This window comes from Temnothorax americanus, unplaced genomic scaffold (assembly GCF_048541705.1).
Source record: "Temnothorax americanus isolate GAGA-0224 unplaced genomic scaffold, ASM4854170v1 Scaffold2, whole genome shotgun sequence".
Taxonomy (NCBI): Eukaryota; Metazoa; Arthropoda; class Insecta; order Hymenoptera; family Formicidae; genus Temnothorax; species Temnothorax americanus.
This window is the reverse complement of record NW_027509338.1, coordinates 279781-299935: the sequence shown is the minus strand read 5'-3', so window position 1 is coordinate 299935 and position 20155 is coordinate 279781. Positions and strand designations below refer to the sequence as shown.

The following is a 20155-nucleotide window of genomic DNA, read 5'->3' as shown; positions in this document are numbered from 1 at the left end:
TTCTGATCGCGTATGCGTTGCAAAGTAATCGTTCCAAAGATCTTGACTTTAAACGAGAGGATACATATCTTTATTACAAATACACATTTTAAGCAGACTTATTATCACACATTACGCTGAATTTTATTATTTTTGCCGAGGATCACAAGATGCGTTACTGCCGACATGATTGAACAAACGGTCCTTGATAATTTGCGCCATTAAACCGTGAATAACTTCGATAGTGGTTTTACAACTGTCCCTGGTCGCCTTAATGAGTTTTTCCACTGTACTGCGATCATGAGGATCCGTGCCGCCCAAGACGAATCCTCTACCCAAAGCCGATTCCGAATGTTCCAATTTATCCGATAAGTCGAATATTTGGCCAGTGGTGTAGTCCGCGTTCGTTAATAGGCTAGAAGAGCTCAACGTGTTCACCCAGTATTTATTCCATAATGAGTCGAGCAGCCGTCTATCCAATGCGGATTTGAAGTAGGACACCTCCAGGGAATAATATTGTTTGCAATGAACACCAAAGTCTTCGATCTTGTTTAGCGGTATCGTCTGATATTCTGACGGCTCTTCGTTGGCAGGTTTATATCCCTGAAAACAACATACAATTGAAATGATTTACAATGATTTCTCGCGATAGAGAACATGAAGTTAGTATCACTGAGTAACTTTGGAACTGAAGGTAAACATGTATCTCTTTGATCCTTTTTCTCTAGAATAATAGACCGATTTCAAGACATTGCCTGAGATGTACGTACCTTGGGATAAGTTCTGAATGCACCAAGACAAACTTTGCCAGCAGAAATGGTTCTCACAGGATCGATGACGATCGCAACAAATGGCTCTTGGAAATTTTGATTGAGCATCTGAGTGGATACGTCAATACCGGACAACCAGCAACCGTATCCAGGATGACTGTGATACCATCCAATCGCATTCTCTAGCCTACCGACCTAAAGAATCAATTATTACAAAATTATTATCATATATTTACAAGATTTTCATTACAAAATATGTATAGGTACTTGTTTAGCCGCTTCTATATACGCCGTCATATATTCGTAAGCTTGAGCTTGAGCGTTTACTCTAGTTTCAGTTCCTTCGACTGGCAAAGCAAAGGAATCCATCACGATCATCGTGTTCGCTGCTACTTTACCAAGCAGGAGACCCATTACCTCCAATGTTCCACCAGATCGTGCATGCATAACCATTTTTAACAGAGCTAGGGCAGATATTTTTATGTCCTTGAAGAAATGGGGGCTACAAACAAAAGAAAATGCCCGATTGGTTAGCGCTTTTGGTTCTCGCGTGTACAGATTAATATTATCCTTACTCTTTCTCCCATGGTTTGGCAGTCAATATGTCCTGTTGCTCCTTTCTGTCATATCTGTAAATCTCGTCCATGGTGCTGATGGTTTCGACGCAGTTCGAGAGCTCCCATGTCTTCTGGGCGACATTACCCTGGTCGGAGGATGGGCCGGCCATTCTGTCAAGAGAGAATAACATTAAGATTGATTAGCGATAATAAGACAGTTCCGTGTAGCCTGCATTCCATCATTCCATATACTTAGCGCGACAAGCGCGTGATATAAATTATATCAGGACTAAATGAATTTAAAGATGTATATAAGAATTCGTGATATATTTAGTTCGTTAAAATTCATAAGCTACTAATGTCACAGTCGGTACAGTTCCCCGGTAAACAAGTCTTTTTTCATGCCCGTGAGGTTAAGCGCATATAGAAGTACATCCAATTGTTAACCATCGGTGAGATTACCGTAGAATAAATGTACTAACTGGACGCTGATTAATTGTACTTCTTGATCTCAATTATGATCCGCCGATTACTTGGGCATAATATAGACAAATAATGATTATTACTCCGTTACTTTGTCCCAAACCAGTCTCTCTCTCACTCGTATAAATACGCACAGTGACAGTGACACAAACAATATGTCGATTGGTCGATATCTCGATGTATCAACGATACGATATGTACGCAGTATCGATACTGCTTCTGCGACAGTGCGACGATTGGCGACAGTGCGATGACCGATGACGCGATCACTGTTTCTAATTTTATATCTGCTGTAATAAAAGCATTGCAGAGTAACATACAGCGAAGGATCATTCGAAAATTCGCTCGAAATGTCAGAAGTTAAACTCTTATTCTCTTATTCCACAAGAGAAAATTACGAATGCGGTTTAATCGACGACAGAGTTTAATTTATATATATATAGCTATATACAGTGTATATCCTTTTTGGATTCATCCTGTTTTCGATAATTATTTCAGTTACAAGACAAACTCGATGCAGGTGTCACTCATAAATTCCAATAAGCAAGATATGTTATAATAAAATTACGTGTTATAAAAAATATGTAAACTACTACAAAAAATATCAGCATTAAAGTAAAACATTCGATTCAATTAGTAGCTAAAGGAATAAATAAAAGTGCCTAATAATCTAGATGCGTAATAATCGTCCGCGAGAAACGTAATTAAATTAATAATCTTAGAATTAGACCTAAACTGTAATAAGTGTCCATTTGAGAGTAACTTTTCGAAAGTAAGAAGAGTATAAAACAGAAAATTTCCACATTCCGCAAGGCATTCCGTGATACATATATCTGTTTACAGGTAATCTCGACGGTAATATTTCTTCCAGATAGCTATCGATGTCCTTACGACAACATTCGACAACAGGACGCGATGGCTATAGCTCAACCTTCCCGCTTTTCCGAAAACAAACCGGACGTAACTGCTTCCGGAAAAGCGCGGCCGGTCGATTGGCCGCGCACGGCGCACGGCGCTTCTTTAGCGCGCGCCGCGCGCAGCACACGCGGTGCCGTCGCGCGTGTGAACGAGGAAGGGCCCATTCCATTGTCCATTTAGCGTCCGGTCACCGTGGCGACGACGAGCACGCGAGTGCGACATCGAACGAAACCAAATAGTACTGCGCTATTTATAAAAGCGGGTGCACGCACGATGGGACATGCGTTCGTCTGTTTCCGCTACTGCCTCGTCGCCGGTGTGATCCTCCTTGGCGTAAGTTCGTCACCGCGATCGAGAATCGTTGCGGAATCGTTCTCTTCTTTGTCCCGCGATCGAGACGAGCCTGCAACAACGTTTGTGAAGGACGAAAATTTGTGGGCGAACCGGCCTGTCGATTGCAAGCGACGAACTTCGTCGTCGCCAGCTGTCGTTGCACGGGTCGCATCTCGCATCGCGCATCGCGCCTGCTCCGTCTCCGATCGAGATCCAGTCGGCGTGCGGCGTGCGCTATTAATTGCGATCACGCGCGCAGCTGTTTGCCGCGACGGTGGGGTTGCGGCGCCAATCTGCGCCAATCCGTCTCGCAATTTTTGTGCGATGCCGGAGCCGGAGGGGTGTGCGTATACGCGCATGCCTCTGTGTTCGGGCAAAATGAAACGTGATTATTTAGATGAATTAAAGAGAGACGTCGTTATTAGAGAGGATTCAGAAAATTGAAATTGTTATACGGCCGGATTATCACGAGAGCGAGACATTTATTTCAAAAGCATGCATAGACGCAATTTCTGCTGTGTACAGTGATTAAATTCAGTACACATTATATCTACATATATAGGTAACTCGTTGAATTAAATAAACATTTAAATTTTTACGCGCGAAACTGCAGTTGTATTTCGCTTTCGAAGTAAATGACTTTCTAAAAAATTAATGCTTATCGGAGTTGCCGTCAAAATTTTTTATGTGCGTGATATTACCTCAAATTATAATTTTCCTAACGCTCTCAGAGTTCTCTTCTTCGAAATATATCGAATCGATTTCGATACGTTCGTCGTTTTTCAGATATCTATATAAAAGAAGCAAACGCGCGTTGAAACGTACGATGGTATTTTACACGATATCTGTGCACCGATTAACGAAAGAGGCAACGAGAGTTGAAGGAGAACGTACTTGTAATTGCGAAGCGACCTTAATTAACGCTTTATTCCGTCACAGTTGTAAAAATATCACTGATACAATGTGTCGAATGTCGATTTTGTGACGATACATGTAACTGGTTTCTTCTCTTCTAAATATTTTAATTTACGTCGCACACACATTTAGATATTACGTCGACTCTAATCATATTACTGAAACTCGTTTATCTGAAATATATGTTCCAAGATTAAAATCTATATATTTTACGATAAGATAAATCTCTTGCTCAAACTGAAAGGTAAAAATCATTAATTTTTTTTCTCGGTTCAACTATCGTTGTGATGGTAGTGCGATAAGCCGTAATGCAAAGTTTGTTTTAAACGCACTGTACACAAGCGCCTCGCCCATTTATAGATAAGATTTCGCGTCTTCTCTTTTTCTTTCTCTTATCAATGACAATATGACGAAACAATTCCGCATTGTCACCGCGATTTGCGTACCGCGATTTCGAAGAAGAGAGCGACGCGGACGATTTTGAAAAATCGATTTTTATCTCTCGATGTCTATTTCTGTACAGAATTATGACGCGATCAACAAGCGAGATTGAAACGTATTTATCGTTTATCGTGAATCAAAACATTTGTGCGAGTCGTTGTAATCGTAGTTAAAATTTGCTGCGATATTTATTGCGGCAAAAAACAATCGTTAATTAGAATTTGTAATGACACACTCCAATAACGAGATGAAAATTACCTGTCGGAACTGTATGAAAAGGTCTTCTTTCCTCCGCAGATTTCCGGCGCGGTCATGAGCGTGTTCGCCGGTTATTTCATTTATCAGCTGCACGAATACGCGCCGCTCACACCTGACCATGTGTGCGGGTCATCTGCCACTTTGCTGGCGATGGGCGTTGTCACGTGCGGGATCGGCTGGTTCGGTTGGCAATTTCTGGATTTTTCCAACAAAGGTCAAGTAATCATTGTAAGTTTATTTCTTTATTTCTTACCAGTTATATAGTCAATTGAAATTTGATATTATTTTATTTCTTGAATTTTCGGGGAAGAATTAGGAAATTTGTAGCTAATACGAATTGTTCGTTGCTCATCAGTTTGCCATTGTACTGGCGATCATCGTGCTGATCGAAACCAGTGTCGGGATTTGGGCCTTGGTGCGACACGAACAAATAGGCACCCTGTCGTCCACGCGACACAACGAGGTCTTTGCTCTCGCGGTCACGGATGAGAAGTCCATCTGGGACCACATGCAGTCCACGGTAAAAATCACATTCTCTCTTTCTTTCTTTTGCACGTTCGAACACGGCGATTTTATTTTGTCGCCGATACGATTATTTGCTAGTTAATCTCGCGTTTCGCGATAGGCGGCTGCATTCCTAGGAACGTTAAAATAAATTTGGATGAATGCGATGACATAAAATTTAATTACATTTGCAATAAAATAAGATATATGAGTAAAAAATGAAACGTGAGAAAAATTTAAATCGAGTTGACTTTGATCCAATTAAATTTAATTTTAGTTACAATGCTGCGGAATAGACGGGCCTTCTGATTATCGTGGCGTAGACGCGATTCCTTGGTCCTGCTGTAACAAGACGAATCTGGAGAACGACGACAACACCGGGGGTGTTTGCACTAGTATCAATAAACGCGGGTGTCAGCACGTGGTGTTAAATCGGACGAGATCGATCCTCCTTCATGTTTTTCTGCTCGCGTTGTGCTCCGTACTGTTGCAGGTGCGTGTTCTCGCTCGTTGGAGTTCACGGATCATCAATTAATTAACCGCGGCGGTGTTCGCGCTAATTGGTTTCAGATTTCCTTCATAGCGTGCACGACTTGTTACGTCAGAATCTACAAAGACAGGATGGAAAGGAGGGCATGGAAAAGAGATAGCATGGAAACCTGGAAAGGGGATAGCACGTAAGCGGAAGGGGACAGCATGGACTAGGAACAACCTTCTGACACGTCAATCGAGATATTTACACAATTCTAGCGACGCTGGTCCCTAGCCAATGCTGCGTACCGCGAAGGACAGAGATGTGCGTCGCTTAAGGACGTTGCATCATTGTGATATGCGAAATACATTTCACGCGGTGACAATATCAACGGTGTACAGATACACCGGTGATACAGATATCGTTCCCGTTATACAGGGTATTCCAGACCGATCGAGAAATACTTCGGCGACGGATTTCAATATTTCTATTGACTTTCCTTCGTATTCCGGAAACTGCAGCTCGCCAACTTTCAACATTGAATTGCTTGGCAAATAAATCTCAATTAATATTTTGGATAAAATTGACTAAAAAGAAAATTTTTTATGCATTTACAATGAGATAATAATTTCTTAAAAAGATCAAATTAATTAAAAAAGATCTATGGCTAAGTATTTTCCAATCTCGCTTGCCCTGTATAAAGAAAAAAACGACAATATTCTGAGAGATGCCTGAACAGTTTACAGTTTACTGTTCTTACTGCCATTTCACGAGTAAAGAGGTGATTCTTACTAGGACAACATTTCCGTTGTCTCAATGCAGTTTTTTTATTTATGTTCCTAGCAACGTCGAAAATTCGAGTTTTAAGAAATATCGCTTTGTTTTCTTAGCAAACGATATCAAAGTCTGTGTTTATATTTTTGAGGCTTTTCAGTTTATTTAGTTTGTACTCAACATATGTTTTAACGCAGTAGTCATTAAACAAGCAATCGCGTGCACCGTGCAATGTTTCGATCGCTCAATCACACGACTAACAAAAGTAGAATAATATAGGCACCCAAGTGTGAACGTATATATCGTTCTCGTGTCTCGGCGTTGTCCGAACACTTGGACTCCAGATTAAATAGCGGAACGTAATCGCACAAATAAGCGACAAAAATAACAATCGTTAATCGCGTGAATACACTTTTTTCTATTATTTTTATTTACACATCTTACATTTTAATTTATGTCGATATTTTTCGTTGATTCTCTGTTCGAACTTCTTTCGTTGCTCGCAATATGACATGCGAGTCTTTTGTAATTTTCTGAAAATTACGAGCTCGATACTGCAAAATGAAAACTATTTTGTATAAGAAGCGTGACAACGTATCCGATTTTTGTGGAAACAATTTTTTTATGAAAGAAACGTTAAATAATTCTATCGTTGTCCGACATAGCCCACCTATTCCTCTTTCACGCGTGAAAAAGCTGATAAAAAATTTTCTCGAGACATCCATTGTCCATTATATATTCGCAAAAAATAATTTTCAATATATCTAAACTTGTTGCATATTTTATTTAAAGTAAATGTCTCGCGCTTCTCGTTCCATCGCCCAGGCGAGACGGACGGAACTCTAAACACACGTATCTAATCTGAAGCGACATCGTGCACCGCGTCATTCAGATGACTGAATTTCGATCACGTCGCACAGTCAGATAATTCAATTTATCTGTCTTTAACAATCGTTTCTAAAAGTATTGTCCTTATCTACTCAACTCCTTTTTTTCCATTTGAATCTTTCACGTGACGAATTCTGGATTTAACGTTAAGTATCGTGTTTTTCTATAATTAAAAATTTAATCAAGATTTTTTTTTGCCCGTTGAGAAACCAATTCTCGAAACTCTTCGATAATCAACTCTTTGATCATCCGTACGTATACGTGCAACTTAGAATGATATACTTTCGATACAGATTAGATTGGCGGTGCAGCGTTGTTCAAAATTAGTCGAAATATTAATCATCAATTGAGTATTCCAGTTAAAAACGCTGGCCGAAGTAGGTAATGCGTTTCTTAAAATTATTCAAATCGCGTGAAACAGCATAGATAATTTTAAAATCGTGTTTCACTTAGTTTATAATCCTTTTCACGTTCTCGTCTTAGGCTTAACGTGTGTTACGACTGACTATATAAATAACTTAATTACTTAAAAATTAACTTGTTAAATAACATATATATCTATATAAATTCTATTTCGTCGACATAGATAAAGTTATTAATTATTATTGTTATTACATAGCTAGAAATTTTGCTTCAAGTAATTCTGCCGATCAAATTTAATCGGAATCTGATCAAATGCGCTCTTAATTATTAACGGTCCGTTGAAACAGTACTCGCTCCGCCCGCTGCAATTGTCGAGAATGTGACGCTCCTCGAAAAAGTCGATTTCGTTATTTCGCGAAGAGGGCTTATATTTTCCGAGCTGAGAAGTAACGTTATCTACGATATCGAGAAAGAATACGAGCGGAATATCTCGCTGAGAGTTCGTTCGCCGAACCGAACGCACTCGGCTCGCCATGTTATTTCACATCTGGGGCCAGTGGGGCGTTGGGCCCTGGGCGGCGGGCGGCGGGCACAATCGGAAGTCCGAAGGTGAAGCGCGTCCACTTTTAACTCAACTTTACGACTTTACTTTACCCACGAACTACGAAGCGCGTCTCTCTCTCTCTCTCGGCCAACTTCGGGCGGAGTCGCGCGCCGCCGCCGTCAGGGTCAGGCCGTCACAGGCGTCATCATCACCGATCACGGCGATCACAGCGTCACAGTCGTCACAGTCGTCACACTGGCGCCGCGCGGAGCGTCGCTCGAATGAAATTTCACTTCGGTTGGAGTCGCGGACAGTTAAACCGATCGCGAGTTGGTGCGTTGCCGTCCGCGCGCGAGTCCGTCCCGTTCGGAAGCGATTTCTTCACGTGCGCGAATCGCAAGACCGACGCGTCGAAATGGGGTGCGGAATGGGAGTGATCAAGTACCTGCTCTTCATATTCAATTTCATCTTCGTGGTAAGTGAACCGAGGCCGCTTGGCGCGCCGACTGCCGCGATCACGGCGCCGTAACGTCCTCGTCGGTCCCCGCGTGTCTTTCCGGGTTTTCAATGATAAAACGGCGGCGTGTTCGATGGTATAAGACGCTCCTCGAACTCGCCTTGACCGCGCACTATCGCTTATCGTCGAGCTGAAAATAAAGCGGCCGCGTTTTCGAGAGCCCTCGTGGCGTGGCTGTTTGCGGCCCCTCCCGATCTCTCGTCTCTCGCTCGATCGAGCCGAGGTTCACGGCGTTCGCGCGACTCGGATGAGTCAACGTGGTCAACGGGGCCGACAACTCCGAATGTTTTGGACGCCCTGGACGCGGCGAAACTCCGGCGCAAAACCGGTCTTCGCCTTCGACTCGTTGTTTCCCCCGAAGAGATCGCGTTCAATTTTTTTTTTTAGGTTTATTTTTTCTAGTTCGTAGGGTTATCTCGTCTAGGTTATTTCCTTCGCTATCTTCTGTCGTATTATTTTTCCCGTCGCGCTCGGAGCACGGCGCGCGGCGTCGGAAATACACGGCTCGGTGTTTATACGTATAGCGGTCTCTCTCTTCGTGGAATTTCGTTCGCCGGCTCCGTTCCGCGAATTCGTCGCCGGTGTCGGTGCCGGGTGCTCCGGTGCTGGCGCTGCGCTGGCGGATTACTCAACAACCTCGTGCGCGCACGCGATCTCCTCGTCCTTGAAACGTGTAGACTGCGGCTGCGGTCCACTTGACGCTACAAATGCTTTGGAGCGTTCTTCTTCTCCTTCTTTCTTCATTGAAAGAAAAGAGAAAAGGAATGCTTCGAAGCATTTGTAGCGTCAAGTGGACCGCAGCTTGCGCGTCCTGCCCGTGATCGCGTGCGCGACCGTTGCAATTTTCCCTCGTTCTCTATTGAGAGAAGCATCACGAGCACGAGGTTTGAGATCGCGCGATCGCTGCCGGTGTGCATATAATCGAGATGGAAAAACAATGGCGAGACCGCGCGCTGCAATTCTGGTCCTCGCATTCGTAGATATATATATATAGTTCTAAGGTTAGATCTTACCGGATCTCGCGTACCAGATTTCGTGTGCCTCTGTACGCTTATATAAAATTGTAGGAATATATAAAAAGTAAATATAACGTCTTGAAACAATGTAGAAAGTTCAAGGGCCGATATGAACATTGTTTTGAGACACACGAGCTTGAGTCTTTTTTGTATAGTTTATAACGTCTTAAATTTTTGTCGAACAACAGCTCTGCGAGTGTCGCTGCGTAGCAGCTCTTAATTTCTCAAATTAGGTTTCATCCTGGTTTGTCGATTTGCATATAAAAGTTGATATATACCTACGCGTTAGACGCGAGAGAGCTTATTATTCACGCTTGCGGGCATTTTCCAGCTCCACCGTTGAATCAGTTAATTTCAGTATATATATTTAATGGCGGCGTCTCTAACGGCCTTTTCGTCTGGCGATATTCCAAAACGCTCGAGCACGTGTAACGCGCACTATAAACAGGGTTAGTTTTTAGTACACGCGTATACGCATAATGTCATATATATATACGGATACGCGTCGTTGGCGACTGACTCATGGTGATAAAAAAAAAAAAAAATTCAAGGCCGACAATTACTTATAACGTGTCACGCGTCTCCTCCCCGCCTGCATTTAGCGCTTGCATCGTTCCTCGATCGCAAATATCGATTCGAGTAATCAGTGAGGCTTGATCGGATACAATTACGATAATTACGATAGAATCGGATAGAGCAATCGCGATGTTGCGAAGAAGCGGACTACGACAGCGGCACGTCGAACGGAACTATTGTGCGGAAAGCGTATCTTACGCTTATTCGTTAACGATTAACGTTAAGTAATTATTGACGCGCGTGCTCTCCGCGTTGCTAATCTACTTGCTAATCGATAAAGCCCATCCAATCGATGCGTCTCCCGCGGCATCGCAATCAATCGCGTTGCGTCGCACGCGGGACGGTTTGTCCCGTTATCTGTCATATCCTTTTAACTTTCAAGAGTCCGCGATACGGAGACGGTTCAACGACGCAAAACGCGCGGCTGAAGATGAAAATTTCGTTGAGCGGGTAGCGCGGAAAATACTTAACGTGGAAGATCACGTATTGGAGTATATTTAGAAGGAGCACGCGATATAAGTGAATCACTCTAACTTATCTTCCCTCTAATTATCGGTATATATCTCTTTAAGACTACGTGTAAAAAGCTGAAAGGCTTATAAAAACTCGCGTAACACCTCTTTTTTTGCCAACGGCGTACTTCAGTCCAGACCGTATTATTTCTTTTAGCGAGTACGTTCTTTGATTAACCCCATGACGTAATACTCACTGGAAATTTTTGTCCGATATATTTCTGCGAAGACCCGTCGGGACGACGGTCGGGCGCGGTTGCCGCTTCCTTTTCTTCTTGCGGTCTCTCGATTTGCTTACCGCGTAGCTGGTCCACAATGGGTAGTTTCTTACAATACCCAAGATCTTCCCTCGCCTTCCCTTATGGTCATAATAGTTGTCGTCACACATTGAATTTCGCCGAACGCCCGCAAAAACTCGTCTTCCTAGCCGTTGGAGGACAAAGGATCGTTGCGTAAGAGAGACTATTGCGTCTCTCGAATAGTTTCTCCCTCGTCCAAAAGTCGATGGCAGAACGAGCTAGTGCTTATATCGCACGCGTCATCGTAAAAGCGCGCGTTGACGGAAGAATCCTGAATTGCTATAAATGCGCATAATCCGTAAAATCCCGCGGTACTTCTATTCTCGGTACCAATATTGCCTTTTCAATTTCCATCGGAAGAAATGTAATCTTATCGGAAAACCAATAGCGTATATCGAAGAAAAATATTTCATTACTGGATACATTGTCTTAAAAGCTATAGCTCTTTTATTTCATATATTCGATGAATCATTTGAGACTATATAAAAAAAATACATCAAATATATAAATATATATACATAAATTTGTTTCGCATACTTTATTCATACAATTATTATTTATTCTACATTTCTAATAAGTTCTTGTAAAATAAAGGAAATAATATAAAAGTATTTTGCGGTAACTTGCAATGTTACGTTACATTTACGTGTCGACAATAATAGTTTTGCTCGCTGATGTTTGTTGCGTAACTTAATATCACTTCAATTTGCATTATTTACGCGTCTGTCATGCGTGACGATAAGCGTGCGATATCGTTCGTGGTAGAAGTAAACCGGTATTAATGTACAAGGTGCATGGCTAAAATTAGCAGACGCGCCACGGATGATCTTGTTCGACTATATGTAACGTACAATGAAGCTTCAGCAGCGGCGTGGACTGAAGAGACACATCTGTCTTTTGCCGCGAGATATTCTTTTATCGCTGTAAACCAAAGAAAACGATTGTGTAAGAAAATTTCCATAAATTAATAAAAGGTAAAATAAATTAGAATCACTTGGTAAAAGTGATTTATCGATTAACAAAAAAATTTTATCGACTAGTCATGGAAATTCTATCGAGATAAATTTGATGTTTTATAAATCGAATTCCCTGCAGTGTGATTTAATTAGACATTTTCCGAAAATTTTATTTTAAATTTCATTATAATATTATTGATATTTCGCCTTTTGGCATTTGAGGGATTAAAGCTCTGATTTCTTCAAGATCTGGGTCGCGTCCTCGTTTTCTGTGTCTTGTTTTCGAAGAAGTTACGATCACGGTTCGGCAACGGAAAATTCATGTATGGTGCTCACGTATTCTTGCTTGTGAACCTGTCTCGAAAAGGTCAGATTACACAAGGTTGCGAGTGAAAGAGAGAGAGAGACAGTCATCGGTTTTATGGGTGCCCTTGAGAGAGTGATTTTGTCATCCCCCTTACCATGCTAATTCCTTCAATTTATTTATAAGTAGGTATACATATTATAAGTACAATTTATTTTCTTTGCAAAACATTAATGATTTGTCTAGTTTCGATTAATGATTGTAATAATTCGCAGAGAAATAATCAGCTGTATTATCAAAATGAAATGTAACGTCGAAAAATATTATTGATGGTATGTATACTTTATAGAGTGTATGCTGTTTCACAATTATAGTTTTTCTATTGACAACTATTATCGCAAAAAGGTGAATAGAATATTCAACATCTACTTGCAAATTAATCGAGCATCAATACCGATTGATTGTCATTTATGGAATCGCTCTATGAATATTTATCGATCTATTCTAACGTGTGAATGACGGTCTCTCACTTAGATCGTTTTTATCACATAACGAGGACCTATAAATGTTGTTTATCTTTTATTCTAAAGTCCACTTTAAGACGATCTAGAATTCGTGTTAAAATTCACGATATAGAATTCTATTTATAATTTTCTGTCATATAATAAAACAAAAATTTTGAGAATCAAAATACATTAATATCGATATTAAAATATATAAGATACAATAATGTGTAAATGTGTATAAAATATATAAAATATATACATGTACACCAAAATATATACAGCATAAATTTATAAATAGAATTTTATCCTATAGAATCCTCTATAAAGTAGCTTTAACTTCTTAATTTATTTAGCAGAATTAGATTCTTCCGATTTTATTGTTGCATTTTATATTTTAGATGTCTTATCTGATATTAATTGTTCAAATAACGCAAAGCAAAAGACGTTCGTATATGTTATACATGCAAAAAACATGCGTTTCATCATATTAAAACATTATCGATTTAAATAAGTAATTATTAATCTACTTAAGTAACTCACATTTGAATGATGTTATATTAATATATAAAAGATATCGTTCGATACTTTAGGAATAAATTGTAGAAATATTTCCGCTAATCAATCGCTTTCACGGTAACAATGTTGTTCTAGTTTCTGTTTTTACGTATTTAATGATATAAAATTGTGCGTACACATAGCAATTACAAACATCGATTCTTGACAGAGATAACATTCACGAGAGAAAATGGTGACAATTTTATATATGTTTGTTGGAATGAATTCTCGTCATGTTCGTGTCCCGTCGCGTAGATAATTGTGTCGCTTTTTTGCGTATTTCTTTATCAAAGACCGATACTTCTATTATCGTTTACCTATCTTGCGATTTTTTCGATTACTTACGCAACTTTGTACAGTGTGACTGTACACTGGGTGTGTCCAGAAGAGCTGATGCACCAGGTGACGATCCCGTTCTTCAAATATAGTCCATGAAAGCCTCTCCCGGAATATTTTATCTAGAAATTAGACAATAGGTCATTTGGTGTTAAAGTTAGAATAATTATCATAATAATCAGAGTCTGAGAAAAAAAAATGAACGAAGTCTGGACTTCGCGAACAAGTAACAGACCTTATTTTAATTAATTTGCAATAAGACTTCTTGGAGTGAAAAACAATTTATTTGAGATAATTTATAACGAATGTTAAATGTAATAGAAATAAATGCTGTAAATTTACGTTAAAAACCGGTTCTAAATTTTGTGCGATTAAAACTTCTAACATTTAAATTTATTGGAATGTTCGTACACATAATTCTTCTTAGATATTAGATATTGAGTACCGTACGATATTTTCGATTTATATAACATATTTGTCTCGATTGCCAACGATTTTTAATTAAACTAAAATATTATCTGATCTCTATCCAACTGTTTATCGCACGCGATTATTTCACTCCAAGAAAAGGATCGTAGAATTAAGATCTGCTGGTGTGTAAGACCGAAGCACAAGTTAAAAAAAATAGCTCTTTCTTATTGAGATACTACTTTTCGCAAATTAATCCACTACGCATATTAGATTCTGAAAATAATTCAATATATCTCTCTCTCTAGAGATTAAACGAATAATTAGAAGCAGATACAATATTCCTTTAATTAAGGAACTTTAATTCCCTTTCGATATCTCCGATACGTTATAATTCTGCAAAAGACTGAATTATATTGAAGAATAATTATCACAACTTAAAAAGAAAAATGGTCGAAGTCTGGAACAAGTAACAGACTTTATTCTTAATTAATTTGCAACAGAATTTATACATGCTATTATTTCATTATCACGTGAAAAAATATGTTTCCCTTCACGGCGTAATTCTCATTTTCAATACCAGCCAGACGGTAGACTACTCATCACTTGTCTGGTGTAATTAAAACGAGATGATTTTCTTAATGATCGAGTCATTAAAACGATGATGGCCGCGGTTTCCTGGTCTCCACATTACATTATACGTCATTTTCAGACAATCAGCTTTGCACATGAAACTTTTCCATATGTCGCGTTTATTTCGCAACACTGTTCGTTGCATTATGCATTTAGTAGCGCGTGTAATTTTCGTCCTCCGCCAATAACCTTCCCGTCGCGTCGTTCGCCAGTTCTGTCGGGCATTCCCCAGTGTCTCATTTTCCATAATTATCGCGTCATGTCTTACACGTATCGCGTGTGCACTATCTTCGCGTCCCTCGACGCGCAAATTTTCCATGTTGCTCCGACATCTATATAGTCTCACGTTCGATAATAAGTTCATATTGAATTCGCTCGGTATTTTTTTTCAGTGGCTCTTTGTGCTCTGAGACCTCATAAAGAAAAAAAAAATGAAATTATTCGTCAATTCAAAAGAAACCTTTTGTAATTTACGGATGTAAGTACGTCATAAATAATATTTTAGAAGTAGTTTTTAAAATTTTAAAAAGTTCGCCGACGACCACATATCTCAAAGGCTTGCGACAATTTATGCGAGAATTTATTCTGCGCGAAATACAAGATAATCCTGAAAGTCAACTCACTGATTTGATATCAGAGATGATTAATTGTTATTCACGTTCGTTATCCGAAGTTATCTACGACGCTACAAAGAACTTTGTGATACACTCTTCTGATACTATTAATCGTAAATAATAATTTTTATCGATGACGTGAGAAATGTATGTCTGGCAAATTAATGCTTTTCGTATGTCGTTTCTTTAGCGTTGCATAATTTCTGTTCTTCAGTACTTACAATATTTTTACCATCTCTCTAAATCTGAATCGGTGAATAGTCACTGATAGCAGTGACTATTCACTGATTTAGCAGTACTATTCACTGATTCAGATTTAGAGAGATTGTTATCGCGCTCTTATTTGTCTTGCGATCTCGATAAGTTTATTCGCTCTCACGCACACCGTGCAACAAAATGAATCATGCGTTTTCGACTTCCTTATTTAGACGCGAACAAATATTTCACTTGGACCTCTTGGGCAAGAATTATCCTCGCTGTTGGCGATCGATATATACTTATCTTATCGATCATATAGTAACCGCAGGAAAATCCGAGCTCTTCTTGAAACCTCGACATTTTGCGTGTATTTAGCGGTAAAATAGACCGAGAAAGATCTGCAGGTTGAAAACGTAGTTTTTAGTTTAGTTTTTAATCACGAAGGCGATGCCGCCGTCGAACGCACGTAATTTCGAGGAGGAAGTCGGTACCGAGGACGTTGCTATGGATGCAATGATGTCATCTCGACAGACACACGTGCGCGCGTGCATGCGGATTGTCATCCAGACTAGCGTACATAATTTCGTTATCTAGTGGGTAAAAATAAAAATCCGTCTCTCAATAGCGACGCCTCCCAACATTTGCAGTGACTACAGCGTGGCTTGACATAAAACTTATTGTTAGAAAGTTTTAATGAATAAAAAGTACAAACAGAGTAAATGTATTAGCGATCTATCATCAGTTAATTATTATTGACGTTTTATATTTGATTGTTCCTCAATCTTTCGTCGTTATCAAAACTCTCAATACCGTGAAGAATGGTTTTTCCTGCTGCTCCTTCATTTCTTTTCGCGCTCGCTGTTCGAGCGAAGTATCTTATGCGACAAAGTTCTGGTCGTTCTGAAACTAGGGCGGAAATATTAAAGGTTGAATCGATTGGATGAACGCACTTAGACTATCCGCGCGTTCTGCGTTTTACTTACGTATAGTATAAGTGCATTAGTCCACCTGCGGCGATCTCAAGATCGACCATAACACACGTCGCGCGTCGCAGCGACGTGTAAAAATAACGCATGCATGCACGCGCGCACACATACGATGCTTCAAGGACAATTTCCAGGTATCTGGGACCGTTCGATATATACGCGCCAGTGGTTGTACACCGCATCTTTGATTTATTTCTATCCTCCAAGTGTATTAGGCAACAATTGTTGAATGCATATTTATTATATTTAGCGACAACACCTTGTAGTCAGCAATCGTATAAACGCACCCAAAATCGGACTGAACATACAAACAGAAATTGCACGTGTGATTGCTTTGATATCTGGACTGCAATATTTTTATTCTAGCATAAGAAAATCGTGGAATAGCTTCGTTTAATTTCGAGGCATACACAATAAGCTGTATTAAAAAAGTAAAATATATTATAAAATTGTTAGTTATAGCAGTAAAAGAACAACATCGAATATATGCGATGATACGTACATGGCATGTGTGTAAATACAAAATATATTGTTGCAGCTATGTGGTCTGGCCATCCTGGTTGTCGGCGTTCTAGTGCAAGTAGGAAAGACAAGTTATGAAGTTTCCGACCGCCTGGAAGACATTACTGGTAATATTACGGCCCCGGCAATCACGTTGATCGTCATCGGCTGCATCATCTTTGTCATCGCTTTCCTAGGATGCTGCGGCGCGATTCGCGAGAGTCACTGTATGATAGTCACGGTAAGCCCTTCAGCAAATTGCATCCTATCGTATGTACAACTTGAGGGAAGTTCAATCCTTTCAGTCTTAACTTATATTCACGTATATATTCGAATATTTCAAGTTCAATTCTGAAAATGAAAATTCAAATTTATTAAGCACGTGCGTGTTAGGCTTGTGGAATTAAATCTGTTGCACTTATTAAATCGAACATGACTGAGAGGTAAAGATTTAAATTTGTTACATTTATAGATTTCTATCTTACATTTGGTTTATTTATCTATTGCTTCAATAACATATTAACGACCTTATTGAATCGATACTGTCGATAGTATTTATTAGACAATTATAATATACGTGCAGTTCACGATTGCGATTATGATCGAACAGGTTGTTTGACACGCAAACAGCTTTGCATACCTGAAAGGGATTGAAAGGCATGACAATTGATATGTTTTTTCCCGCACAGTTCGCTTGTTTGCTCTTGGCGATCCTGATCGTACAAGTGGCTATCGCAATCTACGCGTTCGTCAAAGTGAAGAATTCCGGCGATATCAATTTTAAGGATGTATACGCGAAGGATCTCTTCTATAAGTACGGAGAGGGCCACCTGGAGGAGACGGAAGTCGTGGATACCATACAAAATTGGGTAAGGCTATCTTTTAGAATGAATTTAATATATCTTTTTATGTGCAACAACATATTACTGCATTATCATGCGAATATAAATCTCGTCCTAATGGAATACTATGAATGATTCATATCTTGAATGGAATAACTGAATATAACACTGAATTCAGTATACCTAAATACTTTCAAGGAAGCTTTCACAGATTTGTAAATAGATCAATATTCAAACGTGAGATGTACTTTTGCAGTTCAAGTGTTGTGGTGTTGATGGCCCCCAAGATTTTCCCGTCACACTCCGTCGTCCTATCCCAGGAAGTTGCTGCGGTAAGGAGTCCACCTGCGATCCACTAAGCGCTTACCAGAAAGGTTGCTCAGATGTGTTGGAAGAGATGTTCAAGTATTCTCTTACGATACTGGGTGGCGTCGCTCTGGGTATCGCTGCTGCGGAGGTAAGGAACGCAAACTAATAAAAAAGTTAAATAAAAGCACGGAATTATTACATCTGTATAATGATTGGAAGACGCGATAAAATAATTGTACATCTATCTCAGCTCGAAAAAGATTTTAAGCCAGTCTTTGACAATCTGTAGCTCATGGCAACATTTTGTCTATAATTTCATGCGCATCAAAAATACATATTTAAAAAATTTGAATATATACACGTAATTCTCTAATAAATCGTACACATATGTCAAAGTACATGATATATAAAATTATAGAGTTTTACTCTCAATTCTAACGTAGATAAATCATCCAAAGTAGGCCATTTATCCATATCGCCCACTTTGCATATCAAGCTTTAAATCCATTTCAAGTTCCCAAACATAGAGTCACATATTGTATCAAATATATATTTTGTTGTCCAGTTCTTATTTTCGTGTGTATGAATATCTTGCAGTAATTATATGTGTCCTTTTTCATTTTTCACAGTTGATTGGCATCATTTTCGCGCTATGTCTGGCGAATTCCATAAAGAACGCCCAACGCAGAGGTTACAGTGTGTAAAAGTGGAGCATTGCGAAGGACGCTGCTTCGCGCGGAATGCTTTCAACACGCCACAACAATCTTACCTTCATCTCCCGTCAATATATTCGTCTATAAGATGTGATAAAAAAAACTTGTGTTTTACAACGGAACAAATTAAATTTCTTTTTTTCTTTTTTCTAAGCGGAATGGAGCAGAGTACTCCTTATGTTTTCTTTTCCGGCTTTGCATCATTAATTTCTTCGCAGTCGTGATTAAAGCACAAAGATAATATTTTTTCGATGAAATGACCACTTTTGTTTTTCGATTATAAGAATTTAATGCAGAATTCGGCGTCATCGACCTGACAATGAGTATTACCGTATAACAGTTGTCGGGTCTGAGACCACACTTTCCTTTTTCTTTGTGAAAAATAACTCCTTTTTTATACGATCGTACATGAATATATATTTTGATACCGTACCGCTTTGACTCACGTTTATATCTTCATTCTACATAAAAGTTCAAAAATATAAAAAAAATTTTCGACATAACTGTTTAATATGCAGGATCGTTTCATGCAATCGTTAGTTCGCGAGTAAAGATAATTATAATTGGAGTACCTTCGCGGAGATGGAAAGCAGACGAGTGATAGTATTTTACAAAGTTAATGTTACAAAGATATTTTTTCACGTGAAGAGCTACACAATCGTACCTTGCGGGTGTGCGAAAACGTCACACCGCTGTTAAAAACACGAAATTCTCATATATATCTTTGTATAAAAATTCACTTTGTTTGTACAGCACACAGTACACACACAGAGATATTGTGTAACCTACAAATATATACATATATATATATATTTTATTTTGTCTTATAATAGAAAACTTTATATAAGAGATCTCCGCGCCGTGTCCGCGCGCAACGAACGAACTAACGCGCATTTGTGCAATATTTCTGCTTAGGCACGACAATGATAAAGCATACACAAGGCTGGGCACGGCTCGAGAGAGTATGTAAGTGGTTAATAATCCAAAGTTGCGATTTTACTCGTCGTTTAATGCGCGAAATTACCATTGCTGCTGCTGCTGCTGCCATTGTTGCGAGATTAAATTATGTATGTCCGGTTTTTTGTATTCATAAAATAAATGTAGACATACGAGAACTTTTCCGACCCAATTCTCCGTTTTTTTTACTAGCTCTAGCAGGATAGTTAACGATCAAA

General features: G+C 39.4%; 3 protein-coding genes and 1 long non-coding RNA gene across 8 annotated transcripts; 2 read left to right on the top strand and 2 right to left on the bottom strand.

Annotated features, from left to right (window-relative positions):
* Positions 1–42: 42 nt before the first annotated feature.
* Positions 43–4811, bottom strand: Csn5 (COP9 signalosome subunit 5). 4 transcript variants are annotated; one of them, XM_077405539.1, is made up of 6 exons: positions 4655–4811; positions 2980–3403; positions 1325–1477; positions 1017–1251; positions 750–944; positions 43–582 (listed from the first exon to the last, which is right to left on the bottom strand). In XM_077405539.1, exons 2-6 carry the CDS (start codon positions 3210–3212, stop codon positions 127–129), a joined length of 1272 nt encoding a protein of 423 aa, XP_077261665.1. In that variant the 5' UTR covers positions 3213–3403; positions 4655–4811; the 3' UTR covers positions 43–126. The 4 variants fall into 4 exon arrangements, with proteins under 4 accessions (XP_077261665.1, XP_077261668.1, XP_077261666.1 ...); XM_077405542.1 differs by lacking the exons at positions 2980–3403; positions 4655–4811 and adding an exon at positions 1873–1995; XM_077405540.1 differs by lacking the exons at positions 2980–3403; positions 4655–4811 and adding an exon at positions 1789–1949.
* Positions 4694–7050, top strand: LOC143897159 (tetraspanin-18). Its single transcript, XM_077405545.1, has 4 exons — positions 4694–4882; positions 5010–5174; positions 5436–5651; positions 5729–7050. The coding sequence occupies exons 1-4, from the start codon at positions 4709–4711 to the stop codon at positions 5837–5839; spliced, it is 666 nt and encodes a 221-aa protein (XP_077261671.1). The 5' UTR covers positions 4694–4708; the 3' UTR covers positions 5840–7050.
* Positions 7051–8425: 1375 nt separating this feature from the next.
* LOC143897158 (23 kDa integral membrane protein-like) lies at positions 8426–20095 on the top strand. Its single transcript, XM_077405544.1, has 5 exons — positions 8426–8674; positions 17154–17357; positions 17806–17985; positions 18215–18415; positions 18897–20095. The coding sequence occupies exons 1-5, from the start codon at positions 8615–8617 to the stop codon at positions 18969–18971; spliced, it is 720 nt and encodes a 239-aa protein (XP_077261670.1). The 5' UTR covers positions 8426–8614; the 3' UTR covers positions 18972–20095.
* On the bottom strand, positions 11795–17256 carry LOC143897162 (uncharacterized). Of its 2 annotated transcripts, none has more exons than XR_013256862.1 (3): positions 16613–17146; positions 13786–16535; positions 11795–12040 (listed from the first exon to the last, which is right to left on the bottom strand). It is a non-coding gene; the product is annotated as an uncharacterized LOC143897162 (long non-coding RNA). The 2 variants fall into 2 exon arrangements; XR_013256861.1 differs by having other exon boundaries at positions 11798–12040; positions 13786–17033; positions 17118–17256.
* Positions 20096–20155: the final 60 nt, after the last annotated feature.